The sequence below is a fragment of the Astyanax mexicanus genome, chromosome 13, assembly GCF_023375975.1.
Source record: "Astyanax mexicanus isolate ESR-SI-001 chromosome 13, AstMex3_surface, whole genome shotgun sequence".
NCBI lineage: Eukaryota > Metazoa > Chordata > Actinopteri > Characiformes > Acestrorhamphidae > Astyanax > Astyanax mexicanus.
This window is the reverse complement of record NC_064420.1, coordinates 3,612,441-3,639,715: the sequence shown is the minus strand read 5'-3', so window position 1 is coordinate 3,639,715 and position 27,275 is coordinate 3,612,441. Positions and strand designations below refer to the sequence as shown.

The window sequence follows — 27,275 nt, the reverse complement described above, 5'->3', positions numbered from 1 at the left end:
TCATTGGACAGCGACGATATATGATATAAAAAAAAAGAAAATGGTTCATGGTATTCAAACTAAATTATGTTTGGGCTTAGATGTGGACATAAGAATCAGAATAGCTTGACTGGTGAGTTTTTTGTCCTTATTTTGGGTTCATATTACTTAAAATAAGGTGAAAATTCAAAGTAAGACTGATTAGAATTAACAGATTATTCCTAAATCAAGCTAATCAGAAGCCATCAGAAATCAAATATGATTTATTGCCTTACAATTAGACCATTTTACTTGTGAAATATAGTTTATAGTTTAGTTAAAAGCTGAGCGCGTGCAACACTCACGATGCTCCTGCATGGATAAGACAGGATTTGGAAGTTGACTGTTGACTGTTGTCGGGGTTTTAATCAGTCAGTGGCGTTTACACCTGTTTATTTCTTGACGCCAATATAGAAACACGCCAGAAATTTACCTGAACACACATTTGCTTTTTATTTGTTTTAAAGTAAATTTAATTTCATGTAAATTTAAGTAACTTTAACTCGGTTTCAAGACTTAAATAGAGTTACATAGAGTGAATAAGTGAACTGAACTTCAGTCAATCCTTTCTTTTATTAATCTTTACTTAATTTATTTTTCCTGAATTAATCCTTTCTTTTAGTAAACTTACTACTTAATATCTGCATATAATATTACCTAATTACAATTACTTAATTACTTAATATTACTCAAATAATTTATGATACATAATATATTAAAATTCCTGAATTTTTTTAACTATACTAAAAATAATGTATTACATGCATCCATGTGTTGAGACAGTGAGACTTGGTCTGTTTAGAAAATAAATCTTTGAGATTATGTTAATAATTGAATGTGTGTTTTAACTAAAAATATATATAACAATATTGTATAAATGAAGTAATTACAATTAGGTATAATATTGTATGCAGAAATGAAGTAAAGTTTACTAAAAGAAAGGATTGACTGAAGTTCAGTTCACTTATTTACTCTGTGTAACTCTATTTAAGTCTTGAAAACGAGTTAAAGTTACTTAAATTGATCTGAAATTAAATTTACTTAAAAAAAAGCAAATGCAGAAAGTTGAAAAATGTTTAAAGTTCTTTTTACGCATCATTTTTTTCAGTGCACGCTCCCACCGGTCAGAACTTGAGCTTTCCAGGCTGAGAACTATTATTAGTCGTTCTTCAGTCTGTCTTCAGCTCATATAACATTCAGGACCATTTGTCAGCTTTCCAACAGACAGCCTGACGCTTTGCCAAACGGACGGTAAAACTTCGATATCATTCCTTTCTATGATCCATCAGCTCTGACCACAAATCAATATCATAGTAAATGAAGCAAAGCACTTCATTCAGCTCCTCATTCTCAGTCAGAACTGCTAAACATCTCCCCGCAGATCTTTATGATGCCTGGCAGATACATTACCGTCTCTCCATTCAAGAGGAGCAGGCATTCAATATTATCTAGACCTAAACACAGAGCTGGAAAGTAATGAATTACATTTACTTAAGTTACTGTAATTGAGTAGATTTGTCGTTTTTAAAGTAGTTTTTTAAAATAGGTAATTTTACTTTTACTCAAATACATTTTGACACAAGTAATTTACTTTGCTACATTGGAAAACTCCCAATTACTGAGTAAAAAATAAAATGATGGGGGCAAAAAAATACAAAATAATGTGCCCCGCCGGACAGAGCTGTCAGCTTTCAAAACATGTAAATAGCAGTTAAAGCAGAGCAATGGGTAAAACTGTAAAACTATAAAATTACAGTTTATAGTCACATATATGACCATAACTTTTTAATAGTAAAGAAAAAAAAATGGATGATAGAAACCTGTACAGTTTTATACTTGTTTTATGGTGTGGTCTGAACAAATACTGCCTGAAAGGTCCAAATTATTATGTGGAATAATAAAAAATGTAATTTATTATTTGTTTTTACTTTTTTACATCAAATAATTAAAAGTAACTATCTAACTTTTACTCAAAGTACATTTTAAATTGAGTACTTTTTTTACTTTTACTCGAGTAGATTTTTAGATGGGTACTTTTACTTTTACTTGAGTAGAATTTTAGCAAAGTAAAGGTACTTTATTGCTTTTGGAAAACTTTATGCTGCTTTACTCCTGGTTCCAAAATTTAAGCAGTTCAGTCCAGAGGTTTTAATTTGTTAAAATCAAAAAACCCATAATTTTTGAGTGGTCTCTTTTTTTTCCACAGTACACACTGTAAGGGTGCGCAAGCAGCTCATTTATTAATCAGTGGTGCATCTATGTTTTCTATTGCCAAGATAGCAATACACAAGAAGTTCACACTAGACCTTGAGCAGTTTGGACAACTGTGTGTCTCTCCACTCTTCCTCCAGCCTCTGCTCCCTTGATTTACAAATACAATTTAGTAAAATATACTGATGATCAGTGATGGTTTTATGGAGAGACATGTGCAACATCTGCTGGTGTTGATCCACTGTGTTTTATGCTTTGTCACTGCTGCTAATAAGGAGTGGAAACTAGGAGCTAGCGATTTGACCAATGCTATTTTTTTGGGAAGGAAAGACGAGAATTATAAGGAGGAGATGGGGTAATGTAGGGGTGCGAAGACGTCCCTACATTGATGTAGGGTACATATATAACCTTGTAAATACCATCTACCTGTAGCTTATGTACCATATATCAAGTCTTCAATAAGAGGCAGGGCAAGAGGCAGGGTTAGAGGCATGATCCTCCACCCAAACTTTCTTTCCAAACAGCAGACCTGCTGTTAGCTAACCTTTTAGATGCTAATACAGAATACAAATGCTGCTGGTAGGTGTATAGTACAGTAGTATATATGTAATATTTCAACTATATTATATCTGTAGTATAACCTCCTCTTGCCATGGTTACCAATAATATACTGCTACTAAAAGTTTTGGCTTAGATTTATTTGTTTCTCCCAATTTAGCTAGGCTATGCAATTGTCCCACCCATTCAAAAGCTACTCAGCTGTATATCCCCCATCACAGGTGATGGATATCACAACACAAGGAGGGTGAAGACTAGCACATGCCTTCTCCAACACATGATGCAGCATTGGAGGAAAGCGCACCAATACATCAGCTCACAGATGCATCCTTTTGCTGATCCACATCACCCTATAAGTGATAAAGGGAAAGAGCGGCATCTACTGTTACCATGTACCCACCCAAAAAGAGAGCAAGGCCAATTATGTGCTCTCTCTCTCGGGGCTTTCGGCAGCTGGCGGCAAGCTGCATGATCGGGATTCGAATCAGCCCACTCACTCACTCGGCTCCTGTGTGCTGCAGCGTATTGCTGTGTATTTGCTTCGGAAACAACACACGGAGATACACTGTGCTCCTCCTCTAGAACACTCCAAAGAAGTATATCATATAGAGTGCTTGGCTGGCAACATTTAATTCAAACATTTAATGCATGATCAACCATAAAAACGATACAGGATACGGACTGACTGACCCCAACAGACGAGTGACTGATGAAATCAGTCGCAACCGGCAGACTGTGAACCACGCATGGTTTGAAAAAAATATATATATACAGGGGTTGGACAATGAAACTGAAACACCTGGTTTTAGACCACAATAATTTATTGTCCCAATGGACAGTTCTGGTGGAAACAGTTGGTGGAGAGTTGATGTGCACATTGAATTCTGCCGTGATTTGATCAGCCGTGGTTTTATGTTTTTTGGATACAATCCGGTTTAGCACCCGAACATCCCTTTCAGACAGCTTCCTCTTGCATCCACAGTTAATCCTGTTGGATGTGGTTGGTCCTTCTTGGTGGTATGCTGACATTACCCTGGATACCGTGGCTCTTGATGCATCACAAAGACTTGCTCAAAGTCTTGGTCACAGATGCTCCAGCAAGACGTGCACCAACAATTTGTCCTCTTTTGAACTCTGGTATTTCACACATAATGTTGTGTGTGTTGCAATATTTTGAGAAAAACTGTGCTCTTACCCTGCTAATTAAACCTTCACACTCTTACTGCTCTTACTGGTGCAATAATGTGCAATTAATGAAAGAATTAAAGATTGGCCACCATGCTGGTCTAATTTAGCCATGAAACCTAAAATCCCACACTAAAATGACAGCAGGTGTTTTTTTAGTTTCATTGTCCAACCCCTGTATATAATAAATAAATAAGTAAATAAGCAAATAAATAGATAGATAAATAAATAAATAAGTAAAATAAATTCACATAAATTCTCTAAAGGTCTAAAAGTTGAAGATAAATGTTTCTGCTGTATTCGCTAAATATATATATATATATATATATATATATATATTTATATGAAGGCAACAATGACTCTCAGCAATCCCCCAGATTGATGGTTTCGCATCGTGAGAAGGGGAACGCGTACTTTCAGGACATCTAGTTGCCACCGCATGTCCCCATCGGTCCCTTTTCCACCTTTAGGCAACAGTTAATGAGCGTCTGGAAGAACGCCTCCGTTCAGGTGCTTCCAGTTAATGCTGACAGATTGGTTACAAAATGACGATAAGTTGCTGGCCCGCGGCGGAGGTGGCAGACGGGCGCTCGCCGCCACTTCTTCACAGAGGAAAGACGAGGAAGCCAGAGAAAGTGGAGTACTGCCACCCACCCACCAGATTTCCCTTCTCCAGTTTCAGGTACACCTTGTCCTCCTTGTCCAGGTAGAGGAGAACTCCGTTGGTGGCGGCCTCGCGAGTGACGTCTTTGTCCCCCGCGAAGGCCGAGATCACCGGCTTCCCGTTCAGCATCAAGTTCACCTGGAAGACAGTGGAGGGCAGAGCCACACCAAAGAACATGAAGTTAAAGTTAAGATCACGGTCAAACAAGTGCAGCCGGACTTTATATATCAAGAGCGAGGGACACTCTACGCCACTTCATCTATCAAACGCACGGCGCTCGTCCTACAACGGCGACCCTCTGATATACAGTAAAACGACCTGACTGATCTAAAAGCAGCAGCAGCTTTTACTGGAGACTGTTTTTTTAAGGGTCACCTCAAAATTCTCTAACTTACAGCCATGAACAATAAAGAGAAGACCAAGACTGCCAAGAAAATAAGTAATAAATAAAAATGATGTTATTGTAACACTTTATTTTTATTCCTTTTTATTATTTTATTCATTTTTAACCATTTTAGACTTGAATTATGTTCCAGATTTGGAATAATATAAGAAAAAAAAGAGTGTTTTCTTTCTGTAATACACATACAATTAAACACTACTATTCTAATAAAAAATCGATATAAAAATAAATCCAATTAGCTAAGATTTTTTTTGTATGTTATATCTTCCTAAACATAATAAAAAATGGATGGATGGATGGATGGATGGATGGATGGATGGATGGATGGATGGATAGATAGATAGATAGATAGATAGATAGATAGATAGATAGATAGATAGATAGATAGATAGATAGATAGATAGATAGATAGGTGAGAGATGTAAGACAGTGAGAATTAGTTATGAGATTTAATCCGTATTTCAGATAGACAGACAGAGAGACAGAGAGACAGACAGACAGACAGACAGACAGACAGACAGACAGACAGATAGACAGATAGATAGATAGATAGATAGATAGATAGATAGATAGATAGATAGATAGATAGATAGATAGATAGATCCACTGCAGTGGGCGGGGCTAAGATACTGTTTTACTGGCTGATTTTTTATCTTTTTTGATCAACAGTAGGTCTTAATTAATTAATTCGCCTCCCAGTACTGGGGTCATGGGTTCAAGTCCTTATCTGGGTGGAGTTTGCAAGTTCTTCCAAAATTGGATATTCTAAAATTGCAATTTTTTTCAGCCAGGCAGTGTATTAACCAGGTTATTTTTGTCATTGTAAAAATATCAGTATGACACAAAAGCAAAAACAAAACAAATCAGTAAGGGGGAAATACTATTTCACGCCACTGTATAAATATATATATATATATATATATATATATATATATATATATATATATATATATATATATATATATATATATATCATCTTACCTGTATGGTCTGGCTCTGGTATACTTTAATGACGTGAAAGTTGAAGCTGTAGATGCCTTTCCGAGGGGACAGAAACACAGAATCCAGAGTGAAATAGTTCCCTATGTTGACGAGAACCTGCAGGGGGAGAAATATTTTAGAGGTATCAAAGCATGAAATTAACTAAGAATTTAGCAAAACACCATTATGAAGAAATATCTCAGCCAGGGTGTATTTCTCTTTTGTGCTCTCTCTCCAGACGCTAACTAAAAGCCCTGAAAATACTAGCGTGAGATGGGAATAGACTTCAATAGATTCATACGTGCGCTCGTGCATAGCCGAGGATTTCCTCGCTGTCATGCTTCACTGCAGTCGAAGAATAATCAGGATTTCTTCCACTCAATCTAAACGAGTGAGTCATCCTCACGGCTTCATTTCTTCAGCGTGAATACGGTCCAGACCAGTCTAGCGACGCTGGATCAATTATTCCCAACAAAGCCACAGTGTGTGAGGTAGATTCTACTGCAGCAGAATGAAAATATATATACGCTTGTGATCTGCCATACTAATGATAGTGACTGTGTGATATGAGAGCGGGTCTGTGATAATAATCGACTTATCGAACGTTACATGAAAACAGCATTAATATTTTTTTTTGCTTCATAGTTTTTTATGAATAAAATCTTTGCTCTATTATATTAAGAGCCCATAAACATGAATGTCAGATTGTTTAAAACTACAATAATATTGTGAATTACAGCAAACTCTAACTGCATCACCGCATGCAGCAACAGAGGGCGCTCTTTACACTACAGACTGTGATCATGTGACACAACAAGTTAGAGTGAGGTAGATCAAGGCAGAGTGAGGCACATCTAAACATAGTGAGGTATAGTGCGGTAAAATGAGGTAGAGTGAGGCGGCACAGTGAGGTAGAGTGCACAGAGTGAGGCAGATCAAGGCAGAGTGAGGTAGACCTTGGCATAGTGAAGTATAGTGCGGTAAAATGAGGTAGAGTGAGGCGGCACAGTGAGGTAGAGTGCACAGAGTGAGGCAGATCAAGGCAGAGTGAGGTAGACCTTGGCATAGTGAGGTATAGTGCGGTGAAAAGAGGTAGATTAAAGCACAGTGAGGAAGAGTGAGGTAGATCTAGGCAGATCAATGCAAAGTGAAGTAAATCTAAGCACAGTGAGGCACAGAGAGTGCAGTAGAGATAGCTAGAGTGAGGTAGAGTGAGGCACAGAGAGATAGAGTAAGGTAGAGCTAGACAGATCTAGGCAGACTAAGGTAGTGTGAGACAGAGTAACGAAGAGCGAGGCAGGGTGAGGTACAGTGAGATAGAGCAATGTACAGTGAGGTAGATAGAGGAAAAGTGAGGTAGAGTGAGGTAGAATGAGGTAAATCTTGGCAGATCAAAGGAGAGTGAGGTAGATTTAGGCAGAACAAGGTAGAGGGAGGCAGAGTGATCTAGGCAGATCAAGGCAGAGTGAGGTAGATATAAGTACAGTGAGGCACAGAGAGGTAGAGTGCGGTAGAGCCAGTTAGAGTGAAGCAAAGTGAGGTAGCATGTGGTAGAGATAGCTAGAGTGAGGTAGAGTGAGGCACAGAGAGGTAGAGTGCGGTAGAGCTAGACAGATCAAGGCAGAGGAAGGTAGAGAGAGGTAATGTGAGGCACAGTCAAAAAGAGTGCAGTAAAGTGAGGTAGAGCAATGTACATTATATATGTTAAATATCTTTTAAAAATCTGAAATGCTTATTATATGATCATTATATCAATGGCATAAAATTAAAATGTCTTAAAATGAAAATATCATTATTCGCATTTATATTTCTGGAACAATATATTGTCCAATAAAAATATATATTTTTAGGCCTGTATGAGATCATATTTTAAATAAAACTCATGATTAAAGACCTTCACACATTTACAGTAAATTATCTTAGACACAGAACATTGAATAGTAAAAAAATATATATAAATATATATATATATATATTTTTTTACAGTGATTATTGATGAAGCTGGGCAGGATATAAAAGCGAGGACGGTCCAGTTTGAACTGATGCTTTGTGCTGAATAAGTCGTGTTTCCTTCTTCTTTAAGCTCCTCTCAGTTCTGCAACATGGCTGTATATATAGAGAGAGATATATATTTTGATTCTTCTGACTCTATTGTCTTTCAGGCCCGTAGGGATTTTGGCTCACCCTCTTTATTGTGCCACTTTTAGGCTGCAAAGAACCTCAAACCCAAAAAGCATTTCTCTTCTGAAATGAGAAGAGGGATTTGGGGGACTTTGCCTTATTATGAGTGATTTTTTTTTTATTTGTAATGCTGAGATATATATACAGTCTGTACTGGTTTATCAGCAGGGCTGTCGCACTACTTTAGCAGCACTAATAGACAAAAAATATTGTTTTATATTTGCTGGGTTTTTATATATTTACTGGCCTAATGAAATCATTAAAAATATAAAAAAAAAGAAATAAAGACCTAGGGCCCCTGAGCAAGGCGCCTCGCACAATGCTTTTTGCTACTTTACACTCCATTAACAGTCTATTTTCACGCTTTGCACCCACGTTGTTAAAATAGCACCAGAGTTTTAAACTATATTTACGGGAAACCCAGGTGCGCTGCTGACTGATTAAAACCCTGACAACAGTCAGGTGTTCATTCCTCTGCCGAGAAGAGCAGAAGCACTGCGCCATTAAAATACCAATCCACCAAAGTCAGAGCATGCCTGGCTCCTGAAGGGAATTGCAAGTGACACACTGATTGGTTTATTTCATCTTATGCCCAAAAACATACCCATAATTAATAAAGAGAGTTAGCACACGCCTATTTTTGCATTTCGAGTAGCGGAAGGTGTACTTTTCTATCTATCTATCTATCTATCTATCTATCTATCTATCTATCTATCTATCTATCTATCTAATATACTTTATACTTTAGTACATTTTTCTTTTACAAGGGTAATGAAGAGAATAAGTGCACGCCTTTTGTGAAATTTTGAGTTTTGCAAGGTGTACTTTTCCTGTGGTTACGATAGCAAAGACACAATGAGACGCCCTGAATCGGCTCTCCTATAGATCACTAAAATAGACAGTTACCAGCCTCAGAAACCGCAAGTTAACAGCACAATTTATGTATTCATGTATATATTCTTCGTTTAACATTTTCTTTTTATTTTACTTATATCTTATAAGGTATAGTTAACATTTCAAATCTCAGTTTGGAATCTTATATACTCTTACATTTCTTTCTGTGCTGTTTATCTATCTATCTATCTATCTATCTATCTATCTATCTATCTATCTACCTGTCTACCTACCTACCTACCTACCTACCTACCTACCTATCTACCTATCTATCTATCTATCTATCTATCTATCTATCCATCCATCCATCCATCTGGTATATGTATTATTGTGAATAACTGCAGAAATAAAAATGACCTGATTTTAAAAAAGGTCTACAGTTAACAATTACCCAGTTTTAATATTTAAAAATATATATTTTTACAGTTTCAACCTAATAAAGAAGGGAAAAGGCCTGAGGTGAGCGTGAGAGTATTCTGCATGGTCAGTAGTTATTAAGAGCCCTTTGGCGAGTCTGTCAGTTTGTAAGATCTCTGTGAAGAAAGCCTTCAAATCTTGTTTAGGGGATTTTCTCCTATTATTACTGTCTGAAGCTGCTGGATCTGGGAGGATCTGGGAGCGTCTCGCTGCTCTGCTCTTTTCAGGCTGATCTACAGATTTTCAGTAATGTTCAGTCAGTGTACAGAGAGGGACACGGACAGAGCTTCACTGCAGCACTGTTGGTTGTGTGGTGTGTGTAGTGTGGTGTATTCTACTGCAGCAGCTTTCCTCCTTCATTACATTCAGCAGCCTTATTTCCCAGAGCAAGAAATACAGTATATATATATGTACATATCATTAATCTACAGAACTTCTAAAATACATGAGATAAAATAAAATGATAAAATACAAATTTGGTGTAGCTGGAAGGATTGAACCTAACAAATAATTTTAATTGATAAATCTAAAAACTAATTCATTGATTATTCTAAAGGGGTGATTTGTTTGTGTGATTAATTAAAATCATTTTAATACAATAATAAAAAATAAAATTAAATATTTGTTGACTGCCTCCTTCTAAAAATGCAGAATTCTAAAAAAAAAACTAAATATAAAAAAATTGCACTTTGCTATTTATAGGTATATGTTTGAGTAAAATAAACATTGTTGTTTTATTCATTTAAAGCATTTATTTGCAGAAAATGAGAAATGGCTGAAATAAAGATGCTGAGCTTTCAGACCTCAAATAATACAAAGAAAACAAGATAATATTTATAAAGTTTTAAGAGTTCATAAATAATCAATATTTGGTGGAATAACCCTGGTGGTTTTTAATCACAGTGTTCTCCTCCACCAGTCTTACACACTGCTTTTGAAAAACTTTATGCTGCTTTACTTCTGGGGCAAAAAAATTCAAGCAGTTCAGTTTGGTGGTTTGATGGTTTGTGATCATCCATCTTCCTCTTGATTATATTCCAGAGGTTTTCAATTTAGTAAAATAAAAAAACTCATAATTTTTAAGTGGACTCTTTTTTTTTGCCTTTTTATATATAATAAAGTGATTTTAATGTAATAATCAGCAGCACATCTTATCTACACTGTGTGATTATTTATACAAACACAAAGATCACACAGATCGGATCGAGTCAATATTGGTTATAACCTGTTATAACCTTATTATAACAGTCCTGATTTTGCTTTAGGAGGAAAAACATCAGATAAAAAAAGCAAAAACAAAAGAACCACATCTTTAATTCATATGGTTCTAGTCTCCTACTGGTGCCAGAGCAATTTAACGCTTTAATGCCAACATTATTTATTTGCCAACCATTTGATATTTTGTTGGACAAAAATGACAGTGGCTGTAATGGCAGCAGGGGAGAAGCGCAACAGGGGGGTTTGACATTTAGAATCTACTTGTGAAAGAATATTTTCACACCCTTTTTGGACCAGAGAAAAACACAGTTGCCACACCTCCTCCTCAGACTTACTCCTGTATTACAGTGCAGATTTAAACCCTAGGAATTCACAAAGGAACAGAAGAGGGGAAATGACTGTGGCTAGCAGATTTAAACGAGAGGGATGATGCACGATTATGCAGAAAATAAGATAATTAACAAAACCAGCTGTCTAACAAAACTAAAAAACGTCTGGCTAAGCCAAACTTGAATCTGTTACAATCCAAAATGGCTTTTCCTTTGTTTCTGTTATCACTTTAGAAAGAGGCAGAGTGAGGTAGAGCGATGTAAAGGCAGTTAGAGAGAGCTAATAGAGAGGTAGGTTAAGGTAGAGTGAAGGAAAAGTGAGGTAGAGCTAGGCAAACGTTGAACTAGAGGAAGATAGAGGGTAGAAGAGAAAGGTTAAGTGAGGTAACGTGAGGGAGTTAGAGTTGGGTAGAGAAAGGTAAAGAAAGGTAGAGAGAGACAGAGTTGAACAGAAGGATATAGACGGAGGTACAGCAAGGCAGAGTGAGGTAGAGCAAAATAGAGTGAGGTAATGAGGGGTAGAGGGAGGCTGAGTAAAGTAGAGTGAAGTAGAGTGAGGTAGAGTGAGGCAGAGTAAGGTAGAGCAAACCAGAATAAGGTAATGAGAGGTAGAGTGAGGCAGAGATAAGCAGAGGAAGTTAGACTGAGGTAGAGAAAGGTAGAGTGAGGTAGAGCGATGCAAAGTGATGTAGATATGAGGTAGAGGCATGCACAGTATAGTACAGTGAGGCAGAGTAAGGCACAGTTGAGCGGAGGAAAAGTCGAGGGAGGTAGAGTCAGGCAGAGTGAGGTAGAGCGAAACAGAGTAAGGTAAACGAGGGGTAGAGGGAGGCAGAGTGAAGTAGAGTGAGGCAGAGTTAAGAGTTAGAAGCAGACGAAGATAAACTGAGGTAGAGAAAGGTAGAGTGAGGTAAAGAGACACAAATTGAGGTAGAGGGAGGTAGAGCAAAGCAAAGTGAAGTTGAGGGAGGTAGAATGAGGAAAAGTGAGGTAGAGGGAGAATGTCCAACAGTGTTATTTCATAGCCTTCTTTTTGACTGAGATAGAGCAAAGCAGAGGGAGGTAGAGCAAAACAGAGGAAGGTAATGCGAGGTAGAGGAGGCAGAGTGAAGTAAAATGAGGCAGAGTTAAGCAGAGAAAGATAGACTGAGGTAGAGCAAGGCAGAGTGAGGTAGAGGGGGATAGAACAAGCCAAAGTGAAGTTAAGAAAGGTAGAGTGAGGCAGAGCAAAGAATGGGAGGTAGAGCGAGGAAAAATGAGATAGAGAGAGAATATCCAACAGTGTTATTTCATAGCCTTCTTTTTGACTGAGGCAGAGCAGGGCAGAGGGAGGTAGAGTGAAACTGAGTAAGGTAATGAGGGGTAGAGGGAGGCAGAGTGAAGTAGAGTGAGGCAGGGTAAGGTAATGGAAGGTACAGGGAGGTAGAACAAGTCAAAGTGAAGTTAAGGGAGGTAGAGTGAGGCAGAGTAAGGCAGAGTGAAGTAGAGTAAGAAAAAGTGAGGTAGAGAGAGAATATCCAATACTGTTATTTCATAGCCTACTTTTTGACTGAGGTAGAGCGAAACAGAATGAGGTAATGAGAGATAGAGGGAGGCAGAGTGAGGCAAAGTGAAGTCAAGGGAGGCAGAGTGAGGCAGAACACATTATGGGAGGTAGAGTGAGTCAGAGTGAGGGAAAGTTAAGTCAAGGGAGGTAGAGTGAGGCAGAACAAAGTATGTGAGGCAGAGTGAGGCAGAGCTAAGCAGAGGGAGATAGACTGAGGTAGAGCAAGACAGAGTGAGGTAGAGCGAGAAAAAGTGAAGTCAAGGGAGGTACAGTGAGGCAGAGTGAGGTAGAGTGAAGTAGAGTAAGGAAAAGTGATGTAGAGAGAGTATATCCAACAGTGTTATTTCATAGCCTACTTTTTGACAGAGGTAGAGGAAAGCAAAGGGAGGTAGAGCAAAACAGAGTAAGGTAATGTGAGGCAGGGTGAGGCAGTGTTAAGCAGAGGAAGATAGACCGAGGTAGAGCAAAGCAGAGTGAGGTACAGCAATGCAAAGTAAGTTAGAGTGAGGTAGAGGGATGAAAAGTGAGGTAGTGTGAAGTAGAGTGAGGAAAAATGAAGTCAAGGGAGGCAAAGTGAGGCAGAACAAAGTATGGGAGGTAGAGTGAGGCAGAGTGAGGTAGAGAGAGAATATCCAACAGTGATATTTCCTATCCTAGTTTTTTCCATATCCTGCTCTTCTAATCCAGCAGAAGAGCCTCGTATTACTCTGGATTATATGTTCAGTAGCAGTAAACGCTGCGCTGTGAGCGTGAGGCTAACCTGCTAGCTCTGCAAACTCCAGCGTTTTTTGGAAGTGTAGCTGATGCAACTTCCTCAGACAGCTGAACAGCTTGAAAAAGAACATTAAATTCTGTTAATTCCGCCAAAACTCAGCCATGCTGACCAGAACTGTGCTTAGTAATGGGGACAGCGAGGGTCACACAGATAGAGCAAGTTTTTTTTTTATTATTGTATAAATAAATGTGAGAATCAGTGTGTGACCCGGGCAGCAGAAAGTATGATCCAGAATATGGGTCGTCGATATGATGCTAAATTAATATCACAATCACAATACTCAAAAAATTAAAAAAAATTTACTGCAACTGCAATAAAATAAATATTCATATCATATTCCCTCCTTGTGTTGGGGCATGGGATGGGGGACATACAGCTGAGTAGCAATTTAATAGGTAGATATGGGTTAAAGAGGTAGAAATATACAAATCCTGTCCAATAAAACTTTTTTCTCATGCATTTGTTACAAACTGAAGCCCTTCAAAGACTTAGCCTTTTATAACTACTACTTTTAGACCATTCTGTCTACACCATGAACAATCGCCTGTTGCAGAACTGTAATAGAATAGTAATAACAGTACAATTTATGCAATTTAGAAAAGTATATCAACAAATGAAATGTAGTCAACTGGAGCCTACAAATTTCATTGTTGACTAATCAATTATTTGTATCTGTAAAGCACTACTTATGACTTTAAAAGTGACAAACACCACAGATTTACACATTTACTCCCTAAATATATGATCATTTTAAACGACAACTTCTGTGCATTTAAAGGGCATTTAATTCAATTGAATTCATTTTTTTTCCAATTTTCTCCCATATTTGCAAGGCCACTTATTACATGTGAAGTTGAAAAAAGCCACCGCCTCTTTTTGAACGGCTGCTGATGCGTTATTGTCAAGTAGCATCACAGAGCTAACGCTCGGAGGAAAGCGCATCGACTCGGTTCTGATACAGCAGCTCACAGACGCAGCCTTGTGCTGATCCACATCACCCTGGAGTGATGAGGGGAAAAAGCCCACCATCTACTGTACTGTACACACCCAAAGAGAGAGAGCAAGGCCAATTGTGCTCTCTCATGGGTTCCGCTAGCTGATGGCAAGCTGCATGAACAGGATTCGAACTGGGAATCTCCTGATCTCCCGAATGGCAGCCAACGCAATTATATTTCATTGTTCATTTGTGTCTATAGTTTTGATGCATGTGATGCAATTGCTGAGTAATCGATTGATAAACAGAATGGTAAATTAATTAAATTATTAAAGTGTCTTTACTTTAATAAAAAAAAGAACAAAAATAAAAATATATATATATATATGTTAGCTTTTTTCAAAAATTGCATCAAACAGTCCTTGCCCAAAAAAAAACAACAAAAAAAAGCTCTTTTCTCCAATAACCATCCCGGGACACAGATAAGACACGCTCGAAGGCCTATCACGGCGCTCCAGATATCTCACAAGTGGACACACTATAGTCCTGTCCAAACCCAGCCAGCTCAGACCAGCAAGTGCAGGAGAAGATTAAGGAGCATCTGCAGCAGAGCTGCTCCCACTGGGAGCATAACTGGCAACCACAGAGCTCTCAAACAATATGTAGAAGGGCCAGCATGACTTGCACCTTCGCCAGAGAGTTACATAAAGGCCTCGAGAGGTTTCAGTCCACAGGATGGACAGAGGCTGAGAACAGGCCGGCCGGCTGCACGGCTACACTGCTGGTTCACCGTCCAGAATCTATGCGTCAAAGTTTGCAGAAACTAGAGGCCGAGAGCAGATGGTCAAGCTACCTTCTCTCATAGCTCCCCCCTCCTGCCCCTCCAGCCAAAATAATGAGTAGGGAATAAGAGGACCTCAAGGGCAGCCTATACAGAGTGCATCTCAACAGAAAAGAAGCCGGGTTTTAGCTTGTGTCATGCATCAAAATGTACAGCTATTACTGCTGTCTTTGCGGAAGCCGAGATAAAAGAAAACAGAAGAGGGACATCAGGGAGGAAAGGTATACCAGCGGTGTGCTTTAACACACTGCATCGTTAACCGGTAATATATGCTACGGTCCATCTGCTCAACTGTTCAATTAAGCTGTAGGAATAACCTTTAGGGCCTACAAGAATACCCTCATATCCACATCCTTATGGATGCCTCAGTGATTTCCTTCTGCTTATCACCATGTATGAATTACTTTAACCCAGGGGTGCATCTCTAAAATTAGCCCAATAAAACATTAGCTCAATCACCTGACATATACAAACTCTAATACTGGAATATAAGACCTTAATATTACTCCAGAGCAGCTCGATGGATAGACAGACAGACAGACAGACAGACAGACAGACAGACAGACAGACAGACAGACAGACAGACAGACAGACAGACAGACAGACAGACAGACAGACAGACAGATAGATAGATAGATAGATAGATAGATAGATAGATATAGGTGTAAGACAGTGAGAGTTAGCTATGAGATTTAATCCATATTTCAGGTAGGTAGGTAGGTAGGTAGATAGATTGACTGACAGGGAAGTTGGTCAGAGTTGATAGGATGATGGATAGAGCTAAATAAAGGACAATCCTGAAAGAAAACCTGTTGAAGGCTAGGATGGAGATTTACCTTCCGGCAAGACAATGACCCTAAACATAAAGCCAGGGCATTACAGTGGAATGGTTTAGAGCAAATTGAGTTTCAGGGGCAAAATGTGAAAATTGCTGTATGAACTTGGATGAAAAAAATCTCAGTCTCTAGATGCACAAAGTTGGTAAAGACAACCCCCAAACCCTTTTTGTTCCACTTCATAATGGTACATTCCACTACATATAGTGTAGCCTGTGGAATAATGAAGCATCTGATACTTACTAAGGTGTTCGTAAATTTCTGGCTCCAAATTAAAATCTGCTTAGGGCCAAAGCCTTACTCAAAAAAAGCAGAGATGGAGTAAAATGAACAAAAGAAATAATCAATGACTAATCGAATAATTGACTAATCGAAAAAAAAATACCTGTCAGATTACTCAACTACCTGAATAATCTTTAGTAGAGGCTCTACACCGAACATCCTTAAACGACTGATAATGCAGTCAGCTCTCTGCAGCTCAGCCAGCTCGAACCGCACATCTAAACTGACGGCATGCCGACACAATACGCCCAGCTGCTGCCGTGTGATAGATCTGAGTGAGGAGTGAATGACAGAAGCAGAAGAAGTCGGAAGTGGGAAGTGGGAGAAGATGCCGAAGCAAAGCAACGTATGTGGGCAAGGTGAGCAGAAGTGACAGAATGACAGAAGTAAAGATACTGCAGAAACAGAAGCAGAAGCTTAGACTCCCGTGCGTTATAAAAAAAAGAGATAAAGCACATATTGGATCAGAGCATAATAGAATATACACTGTAACCAACTGATGTCATTTTATGGGGAAATTCTAAGAGAAAAAAAAACGCTGTTTCAGACTGTTGAGTACTCTGTGTGAGAGTTTTTGTACTAGAACACACACCTAATATCCTTTAATTATCCCAAAAATCAACAGTGCGCCTTATAATCCGGTAAAATATGGTCTCATAAATTCTATAAATTCTACCAGTCAGGTATTAAGAAGCATTAAAGCCACTTCACCAAAGTCCATTGTTATACAGGAGTTTCGGTAAAGTTTCTCCAGCACCAAGGCTGGAGCAGTATTAGCATTAGCCACTAACCGCACTAAGCACTAGCTCTTTGCCCGTCCAGAGTTGAGCATTTTCGGCTTGTAGACGCCAGCTAGCACTGCTGGAGCAGCGTTAGCATTACCTGCTAGCTCCAGCTATAGTGGAAATCTGGAAATCATAGCTTACTGTCAGTTGTTTAATGACTTGTTAATTGACTTGTCTAAAATATAATTTTTTCAGGAATTACACCTCTGTTTCTTACTAGAGTCGCATTAAATGTGCCTTATAATCCGGTGCACCTTATGTATGAAAATAGACCATTTTTTTCACAGATTTGTAACAGGAGTCAATGATACAAAATCATATCAATATCTCCATATATCCAGGATTAAATTAAAATAAATAATACTGGACAGATATAATCTCTGGTCTCTAGTAGATATATAATGGGAAATGGCAACAGTGTAAATTTTTCCTTTGCTAAAATTAATTTTTTGGCCAATTATTCAAATAAATAATGCCATGAGCCAATTGGAAATATATTGGAATTCAGAAAACAACAAAATTAACACTGTGTAAAATTGTGAAATAATATTCACAGTGATGATTAAAATGATACACTATTTATTTTTATCAGTTTGCAGAGACTTAATTCACTACTGCAGTCTTTCCAGTGGGCGGAGCTTACAGCAGCTGATATAGCTGATAAAGCAGTGCTGTGGTCGGACTTCACTCTCATATATAGGTGGTTTTATCATCATCATTATCATCACAAAAGTGCATTATTCCTATTTTTAAAAATACAATAGTTCATTATAGTACCAGTCAAAAGTTTGGACACACCTTCCCATTCAATGTTTTTATTATATTTTATTTTTTGCAAATTAATACTGAAGTGATAAATAATATGAAGGAACACATAAGGAATCATGTAGTAACTTAAAAGTGTTAAACAAACCAAAATACTCTGTAAATACTCTGCATTTAGATGCTGTTAACTTGTTGTTTCTGAGGCTGGTAACTCTGATTAACTTATCCTGTGCAACAGAGGAAACTCTTGCATTTCCTTTCCTGGGGCGGTCCTAATGAGTGCCAGTTTCATCATAGCTTTTTGGATAGACTGGCTTTCATTTCTCAAGTTTTTTTTTTTTGTTTTTGCTTTACTTAGTTGAGTAGTTCTTGCTTCTCATAATCTGGATTAGAACATTACTTTATAAATATTCCCTATTCACTGTATACCTGTAATTCTACCTCTTCACTACTTTACTTTATCTTGATGAGTTCAGCACAGCTGTTAACTGAAAGCCTGAATTCCAGGTGAATCTACTTTATAAAACTGACTGAGAAAATCCAGCAGAAATGCAGCAAAACTGTCTAATCTAAGCAAGAGGAGCTACTTTTAATAATCTAAAATATAAAAAATGTACTTAATAATTCCATATGTTTTTCTTTTTAGTTTGGATGACGTAAGTATTAATCTACAATGCAGAATATATTTAAATAATATAAAAAAACACTACATTTAAGTTGAGAACTGTATATATCATAACATTTTTTTTATATTTTATATGTAAGTAATGTGTAAATAATGTAATTTAATATAATGTTTATTAGGTGTTATCATACAGTATGCAATATATTGTGACAGTAATATTGTGATATTAAAAAATCCACATTAATAGCATGCACTAAATAATCTGGACTGTAGTTTTGTGATAAATTTCTTCTTTTTTTAGGGCCATTGAATCCACCCCTAATGTTTATATCTTAAACATTTCCCATTGTCTATAAAATCTTTTAATCCTATATGTATGTACCACTATCAGTGTGTGTAATCCTATAGTGTCACTGATTCAGAGCATGTAATCCTATAATATAACTACATCAGCGTTTATAATCCTATAATCTAATAGCTGTTCAGAATTAATCATTCAGTCACTCACAATAAATCTCATTAATCTCTTGTTGATTAACCAGTCAGAATAAGAGATCATATCTGTTTGTATGCAGTGATTTTAAAACTAGTTTTAAACCTGGATAATTCACATTAACAAGTTCATATTCAAGTTTTAGGAGTTCAGAAATCAATATTTGTTGGAATAACCCTGTTTTTTAATCACAGTTTTCATACATCTTTGCATCGTTTTCTCCTCCACCAGTCTTACACACTGCTTTTGGATAACTTTACGCCGCCACTCCTGGTGCAATAGTTTTTTTTAAAGATGAATGAAAACTGTCAGAGCTGATTTATTTGCGCCTATCAATTTTACGTTGATTTAACATTGATTATTGTTTTATATCAACATTGTTTGTTTTAATACATTAGAGATGGGAAAAAGTAACGTTGGTTCAACTTACTTTTGCTATCTGGGTAGTTTCACTGATAACAAAGATCTTTGACTAAAACGTTCACCAACGTTCACCTTCATTTAAATGAACCTAATAGGCATTAAACAACGTTCATTTAAAGACTGTGATTGGTTGGCCTCTGATGTCTTATAGCTACTCTCACATTAATGCTTTTAATAATAATATAATTTTTTATTCCTTAAATGTCCCAGTTTACAATTGATTTGATATAAGAAAAGTTTAACTCAAGCAAAAAGCTAAATATGAAATCATGACGTCGAATCAATGTTGCTCATTTCTGACGTTGATTAAACATACTGCATTACTTTTGGATAGTGTCGCTGATATAGCAAAGATCACTGAATAAACATTTATCTACGCTTACAATCAATGCTTTTGGATTATGAATTAGCATTTTTATATATTCTACACTGCACGAACTTATTATGAATTTAAGCATAATGTAAAGTTTAATACAAGCAATAGTCTACATATGAAACCATAACGTGGAAACGTGTTAAATCAGTGTCGAATCAATGTAAAATCGACCTGCGCGAATAAATTCTGTATAATAATTCTGATGTCGGATATCCATGCATTAGCGATGGAAAAATTTAACATTGATTCAACTTTTTTTCTCTCTTATTCTCTTTAATAATTGATTAATAACTTGGTGTAAAACTGGTGTTTAACTCTTACCTGGTCGAAGTAGATGATCCTGGTCTTGTTGCTCATCTCCGAGGGCTCGTGGTTGTTGCTCCGCACGGCCGAGAAGGCGACCTTGGAGTTGGCGGCGCGCACGGAGATGCCGAGCGGGGACGAGGAGCCCCTGCGCTCGGTGGCGGGGTTGGAGTCGCACACCACCAGGCACTTCCCCTCCAGCACGATGGGCTCCGTGTCGTTCTGCGCCGCCACCAGAACCACCGCGCTGATCAGCAGAGCCACGCAGTCGTGGGTCACCCTGTTCCCCGGCATCGTTCTCAGATTATCCCCCCTCTCCTCCTCCAGAAGTAGCAGCAGAAGCCAGCCAGCGCGCGACGCAACTTCCAGCAGTAGAAAGAGTAGCAGAAGCAGCTTCCCTCCTCCTCAGGTACAGGTAAATGTAAAAGTGCTGTTTTTCCTCTTCCTTCTTTTCCTCTTCCTCCTCTTCTTCTTCCTCCTTCTTCCTCCTGCGTCCTGTTGCAGTGTTTTCTCCGTGCGTCTTCAGCGAACCAGCATCAGCATCATCAGCACCAGCATCAGCATCCGTGCCTGTATCCGTGCCGAGCTTCCTCTACAAACCAGGGGAAGTTTCCGGGAAGTCGCGGCAGACTGGCTCGCGGCACCAGGCTCTGCGCTTTTTGCTCCTCCGGTGGTTCCAGCGCCCCACAGCCTCTCCAACTCCAGCCCCAGCTCCAGCACTCCGCCGCGCGCACTGTCGGATAATAGGTAATGAGTGAAAGAGTGAGAGAGACAGTGAGTGTGTGTGTGAATGCGTCCCCTCCTCGCGCTTCTCTCCTCTCCGCACGCGCACGCTCCTCACTACTGCTCTCACCACCACTGACTGTGAGGTGAGACGACACTCTACACCAGATATCAGCTACAGCTTCACTTCCCTTGCATTAATATATACATATATAAAAGAGCAGCTCACTTAAAGCAGCAGTGCTTAAGATTAGTAAGGTTAATTTTTTTATGCTCTGGAATATAATCAAGGGGAAGATAGATGATCACAAACCATCAAACCACCAAACTGAACTGCTGTTGATTTTTTTGCACCAGGAGTAAAGCATCATAAAGTTATCCAAAAGCAGTGTGTAAGACTGGTGGAGGAGAACATGATGCCAAAATGATGCCTTAAAAAAGGGTTATTCCACCAAATATTGATTTTAAGAGAACACTTAAAAATGATGAGTTTCTTTGATTTTACCAAATTGAAAACCTCTGGAATATAATCAAGAGGAAGATGGATGATCACAAACCATCAAACCACCAAACTGAACTGCTTGAATTTCTGCACAAGGAGTGGTATTAAGTTATCCAAAAGCAGTGTGTAAGACTGGTGGAGGAGAACCTGATGCCAAGATGCATGAAAAATCTGTGATTAAAAAAGGGGTCCTTAAAAAAGGGTCATTCCACCAAATATTGATTTCTGAACTCTTAAAACTCTTAAAACTATAAATATGAACATGTTTGTTTTTTAATTATTTGAGGATTGAAAGCTCTGCATCTCTTCTTTTTTGTTATTTCAGCCATTTCTTATTTTCTGCAAATAAATGCTAGCTAGCTGTACACAGTACACAGTTATATAATAATTTAAATTTGCAGTGCAAGCGTGTGCAAAAACTGCTAGTGCAAAATAATGTAATGTAACAGGGCATCTCTGAGGGTGTGTCTGCAGAGATGGGGGTGTGTCCATGGAGTGGCCAGAGTTGCCGGAATGAACTAAACTAAATAAATAAAAGAAACTGTTAATAAGACCCTGATATCTCTATTGGATATCTGTGCAGCCCTATGTTCCCACCCCCGCGCATGTGAAGTGTAAGTAAGGACTGTTCACATGCCCTCACAAAACTCCAGCAGAGCTCAGAGAGAGGGAGAGCAAGAGCTTCGTCCTAACCCTGATTTTTTGCCCCATGAATTATGTGTACACCCCGAGGCTGTGGAGGAGAACACCCTTATTAAGCAGCCGAAAAATACACCGGCTATCGCCTCTGTTCAAATATTTGTGGACACTCTTTCTAATGCCTGCATTCAGCTGGTTTAGATAGTAGCACACCTACTCACAACCATGAAACATGACATATGGCATGTCAGTGCATACTCTGGGACTTACACAATGCTAATACATCAATCTACTTTATATATGTTTCACGTGAAGGTATATATACTGTATATACAGCGCTGTATTTCAATTAGTATTTTCATTTACCAAATTGAAAACCTCTGGAATATAATCAAGAGGAAGATGGATGATCACAAGCCATCAAACTGCCAAACTGAACTGCTTGAATTTTTTCACCAGGAGTAAAGCAGCATAAAGTTATCCAAAAGCAGTGTGTAAGACTGGTGGAGGAGAACATGATGCAAGATTAAAAACCTTAAAACCAGGGTTATTCCACCAGATATTGATTTCTGAACTCTTAAAACTTCATGATATGAACTTTTTTCCTGTTTTCTTTTAATTATATGAGGTCTGAAAGCTCTGCATCTTTTTTTATTAATTCAGCTATTTCTCATTTTCTGCAAATAAATGCTCTAAATGACAATATTTAGAATTTATTTAGAATTTGGGAGAAATAGTGTCTGTAGTGGTCTCTTCATTTTTTTCCAGAGCTGTATACATATATGAACTTGACAAAAATTATACTCATATGAATTTGAGTGACATCCCATTCTTAATCCATAGTGTTTAATATAATATCCATCCACCTTTGCAGCTAAAACAGCTTCAACTCTTCAACTTTTCTAGAAAGGCTTTCCACAAGGTTTAGTAGTGTGTTTATGTGAATTTCTTTTATCCATCGTCACTCCAACTCCCATAATTCACATTGCCTTGCCATGAGCATGCTAGCCAATCTCCCAACTAATACAGGTATGAGCATTTCCAAGCCATTCCTAGAATTCTTGATTGATTTACTGCTGCTGGTGCTGCTGTACCATCACTTCACTTCATCCGTAAATGAATGCGCTTTATTTAATCAAGGATATTAATAATACCTTTGGTTTTTGAGGAAACGCTGGATGAGCGGTAGTGTATTAGTGCCTTGTTTACAGCAGTAAATAGATCACAGCAAAGGAATTTAATCTCGTCTACTCTACAGTCTACTCTACAGGGGTTTTAAGCTGCATTTATGTCGTTATGAATGTGAGGTATTTCACCTCCGAGCCTCGGTTTCCTTACATCAGATCCGCTGCAGAAAAATAACGTTTAATCTTTATGGAAAAGCCTGTTCGGTTCATGTGTCAGGAAGGGTTTTCATGTTCACTACACCCTCGAAACCTCTTCTTTTTTTGCAGGAATCTACAAAAAATTGTATGAGTTGGTTCTGCTAAATTTGCTTAGTTACAGGAGAGTTGAGGTGCACATTGAATTCTGTTGTGATTTGATCAGCCGTGGTTTTATGTTTTTTGGATTCAACAATCTGGGTTAGCACCCGAACATCCCTTTCAGACAGCTTCCTCTTCCACAGTTAATCCTGTTGGATGTAGTCGGTCCTTCTTGGTGGTTAATGCTGACATTAGCCTGGATACCGTGTCTCTTGATGCATCACAAAGACTTGCTGTCTTGGTCACAGATGCTGGAGTATTACAACTGAATCATTATTATTTTTATTATACACCAGGTATATTAGAAATGTACAAAGAACTGATGTTAAATATATGTGATCTATTTGCATAATTTGAGTACAAATATATATGCTTCTTGTTCCTGTCTTTTAAGTAAGTAGCACACTTCTAGTATATTTCGTTGGCTATAAAAATATATATTTAATATACTGTACTACAATTTTTAGCATGTTACAAATTTACATTACATTTTTTTTTAATTAGTAGTAGTAATTTAATTTACTTTCTAAATAGTTACATGATACATTTTAAGTACAGTTGTTACATGTTTTAAAAACACTTTGCTAAAAATATATACAAAAGTATATTTGGAAATAAGTATTTTATAAGTAACATACTACTACATGTATGTAACCCCATATTTTAAATATGCTTACAGTAAATATATTATAATACATTTCATGAGTATTACAACTGTATCACTATTATTTTTATTATACACTGGGTATATTAGAATTATACTAAGAATTGATGTTAAATATATTTTATATATTTTATTTATATATATTTACATAATTTTAGTACAAATATATATGCTTCTTGTTCCTGTCTTTTAAGTAAGTAGCACACTTCTAGTATACTTCGTTGGCAATAAAAATATATATTTAATATACTGTACTTCTATTTTTAGCTACAAATTTACATTACATTTTTTTTTTTAATTAGTAGTAGTAATTTAATTTACTTTCTAAATAGTTACATGATACATTTTAGGTACTTTAAGGGAACTACTGTACCAGTTGTTTTTAACATACTTTATTTGGAAATATGTATTTTAGAAGTATATTGCATTACATTAAACTAAAAGTGTACTTTATATTACAATATTTTTTAAATACACTATACTGTACTTCTATACTGTAAAGCTGTTAGTATATCAACAGCATACTTAGACATTTCTAAATATATTTTAAGTACAATTAAGTATATATTTTTTATATATTTTTTTCACCAGGGAAGGCATCAAAAAATAGACTGTTGACGGGGTGTAAGATAGCAATGAGCATTGCAACGCTCCTTGTGCAGGGTGTAAGATAGAGCCCTAGAACTTATCTCGACTAATGAGGAGATGATCTATCTCATGAACACAAATAAACAGTGGAGCCTCCGGAGATTTGAGATATTCTGAACGCAGGATCACCTAGAGCTTCTTCCCTGAAGCTCATCTACTCTCCACTTCCTGCTCTACGTGTGAATCTCACCTAGCTATTAAAAAAGTAACACAGAGGAGGTACGGGCTGCGTGAGACGAGAGGAGACGAGCGTGGGCGTAAGTTCTTCCTGTAACATTACATGTGAAGTGTCTATTCACATTGCAAAACGCATTAATTAGACCACACACACAGAGGGAAACAGGCTGCTCGTGGCCTAATTGCGCGCCCTAAAGGTGTCCTCTTATTATAATCTACATCTCTACGCCTTCTATTGAGATCCTTCGCAAAACAGAACTCTTTTTCTGCCTTAAAAACTCACGTACCTAAATCGAATTTAATCCTTAGAACCCTTTTTTGCTGTTTGTTTTGTGTTTTTGTAGATTGTAGATTGTAGATTCTCACTGAAGCATCAAAACTATGAATGAACACATGTGGAGTTTTATGTACTTAACAAAAAAAGGTGAAATAACTAAATATATATATATTTATATTGTAGTTTCTTCAAAAAAAAGAGCCACCCTTTGCTCTGATTACTGCTTTGCACACTCTTGGCATCATTCTCTCAATGAGCTTTAAGAGGTGGCCACCTGAAATGAAAAGTTCTCCAACAGTCTTGAAGGAAGGAAGGAGTTCCCAGAGGTGTTTGTTTATTAGCACTTGTTGCCCCTTTGCCTTCTTCACTCTGTGCTCCAGCTCACCCCAAACCTCAAATCTGGATTGGGTTCAGGTCCGGTGACTGTGGAGGCCACAGGGTAGGTTCACTATTTTTCTATGGACACTATTTTGGGTCATTTACTGATATTATTTGGTTTGAAACATCATATTCAGGGGTTGGAGAATGAAACTGAAACACATGGTTTTAAACCACAATAATTTATTGTCTCTACGGACAGTTCTGGTGGAAACAGTTGGTGGAGAGTTGATGTGCACATTGAATTCTGCCGTGATTTGATCAGCTGTGGTTTTATGTTTTTGGATACAATCCGGGTTAGCACCCGAACATCCCTTTCAGACAGCTTCCTCTTACAGCGTCCACAGTTAATCCTGTTGGATGTTGTCGGTCCTTCTTGGTGGTTAATGCTGACATTACCCTGGATACCGTGGCTCTTGATTCATCACAAAGACTTGCTGTCTTGGTCACAGTTGCGCCAGCAAGACGTGCACCAACAATTTGTCCTCTTTTGAACTCTGGCAAAACTGTGCTCTTACTCTGCTAATTGAACCTTTCACACTCTTACAGCTCTTACTGGTGCATTGTGCAATTAATGAAGATTGCTCCAAAGCTCTAGAAACTTTACACCATTGCATCAAAGTAAGGTTTGGATGGAACTTCTGCTACTCCATCAAAAAACAGAACCCATTCCATTAAGCTCTCTACTCTCTATTGTAAAATAATTTTTTTTGAACAAGGACTATAAACTGAAACTAAAACCTGGGCAATACCCAAGCGGTGAAATGAGGAATTAAGATTTGATTGAGGGAAGAGTATTGGATTTTCGCCAGCGCTGGCTTCAGGAGAAAACCCACCGGAGGACGCAGGGCAAAAGTCTTTTCCTAGTCGACTGTAGATAGATGAGCAGGGCTCTCAGCGCCGCAAACGAATCAACCTCCCGCGACCTGCATGTTTTCAGTTCGGTTTGGTAAGCATGGCCGGGAGCGTGGGGAGAGAGGAGCCTGGTCATATGAACCTATTGACACTGTTTGCGGTGGGGAAGCCTCTCGGGTCCAATCGTAAGCGTGTTTATAATTCAGCGGGATATGGAGAGTCTGACAAGACTGGAGGCCATGGAGAACACAGAGCCACTTCAGCAGCTGTGTGGTGTGGCCGGTCAATAGATTGTCTATTTAGCGCGGAGACTGTACGCGTTTATTGACGCGCGCTGTTTTGTGTGTGTGTGTGTGTAAGTGTGTGTGTGTTTACGCGTGTATGTCTGCCAGCTCATCTCGTAAAGTGGGCGAAGAGGCCTCTCTGCGGGCTCGACTCTTCAGCCGCCTTTGAGTCTGAGAGCAAATGACATTAAAATTCATCCACCAGCCTCCAGTGTCTAGCTCATTTCAAACAGCCACTCGCTTTTGAGGCTATGTGACCGTTCTGTCGTCTAGGAGCCGAGGCAGAAAGAAGAAGAGCATTTCTTTAATCTTGGCTCACACCCAGAAGTCGCTTGCTTAAGGTAAACATGCAGGGAGTTTTAATGAAATGGTGACGTAGAGCGAGTTCATTCACTGAAACATGCAAAATCTACAGGGGTTGGACAATGAAACTGAAACACCTGGTTTTAGACCACAATAATTTATTGTGGTGACGGACAGTTCTGGTGGAAACAGTTGGTGGAGAGTTGAGGTGCACATTGAATTCTGCCGTGATTTGATCAGCCGTGGTTTTATGTTTTTTTATTGGATACAATCCGGTTTAGCACCCGAACATCCCTTT

The 27,275-nt window shown here is 38.1% G+C and overlaps 1 protein-coding gene across 1 annotated transcript; it reads right to left on the bottom strand.

The window, feature by feature from the left end:
- Window positions 1–1,041: 1,041 nt before the first annotated feature.
- Window positions 1,042–20,909, bottom strand: cbln4 (cerebellin 4 precursor). Its single transcript, XM_022676717.2, has 3 exons — window positions 20,062–20,909; window positions 6,021–6,137; window positions 1,042–4,774 (listed from the first exon to the last, which is right to left on the bottom strand). The coding sequence occupies exons 1-3, from the start codon at window positions 20,335–20,337 to the stop codon at window positions 4,577–4,579; spliced, it is 591 nt and encodes a 196-aa protein (XP_022532438.1). The 5' UTR covers window positions 20,338–20,909; the 3' UTR covers window positions 1,042–4,576.
- Window positions 20,910–27,275: the final 6,366 nt, after the last annotated feature.

Coding starts and splice junctions, on each gene's coding strand:
- cbln4 (XM_022676717.2), bottom strand. CDS start 20,337: ATGCCGGGGAACAGGGTGACCCACGACTGCGTGGCTCTGCTGATCAGC. Junction 6,138..20,061: donor GGATCATCTACTTCGACCAG/GTAAGAGTTAAA, acceptor CTCCCCCTGCAG/GTTCTCGTCAACATAGGGAA. Junction 4,775..6,020: donor ACCAGAGCCAGACCATACAG/GTAAGATGATAT, acceptor ACTGTCTTCCAG/GTGAACTTGATGCTGAACGG.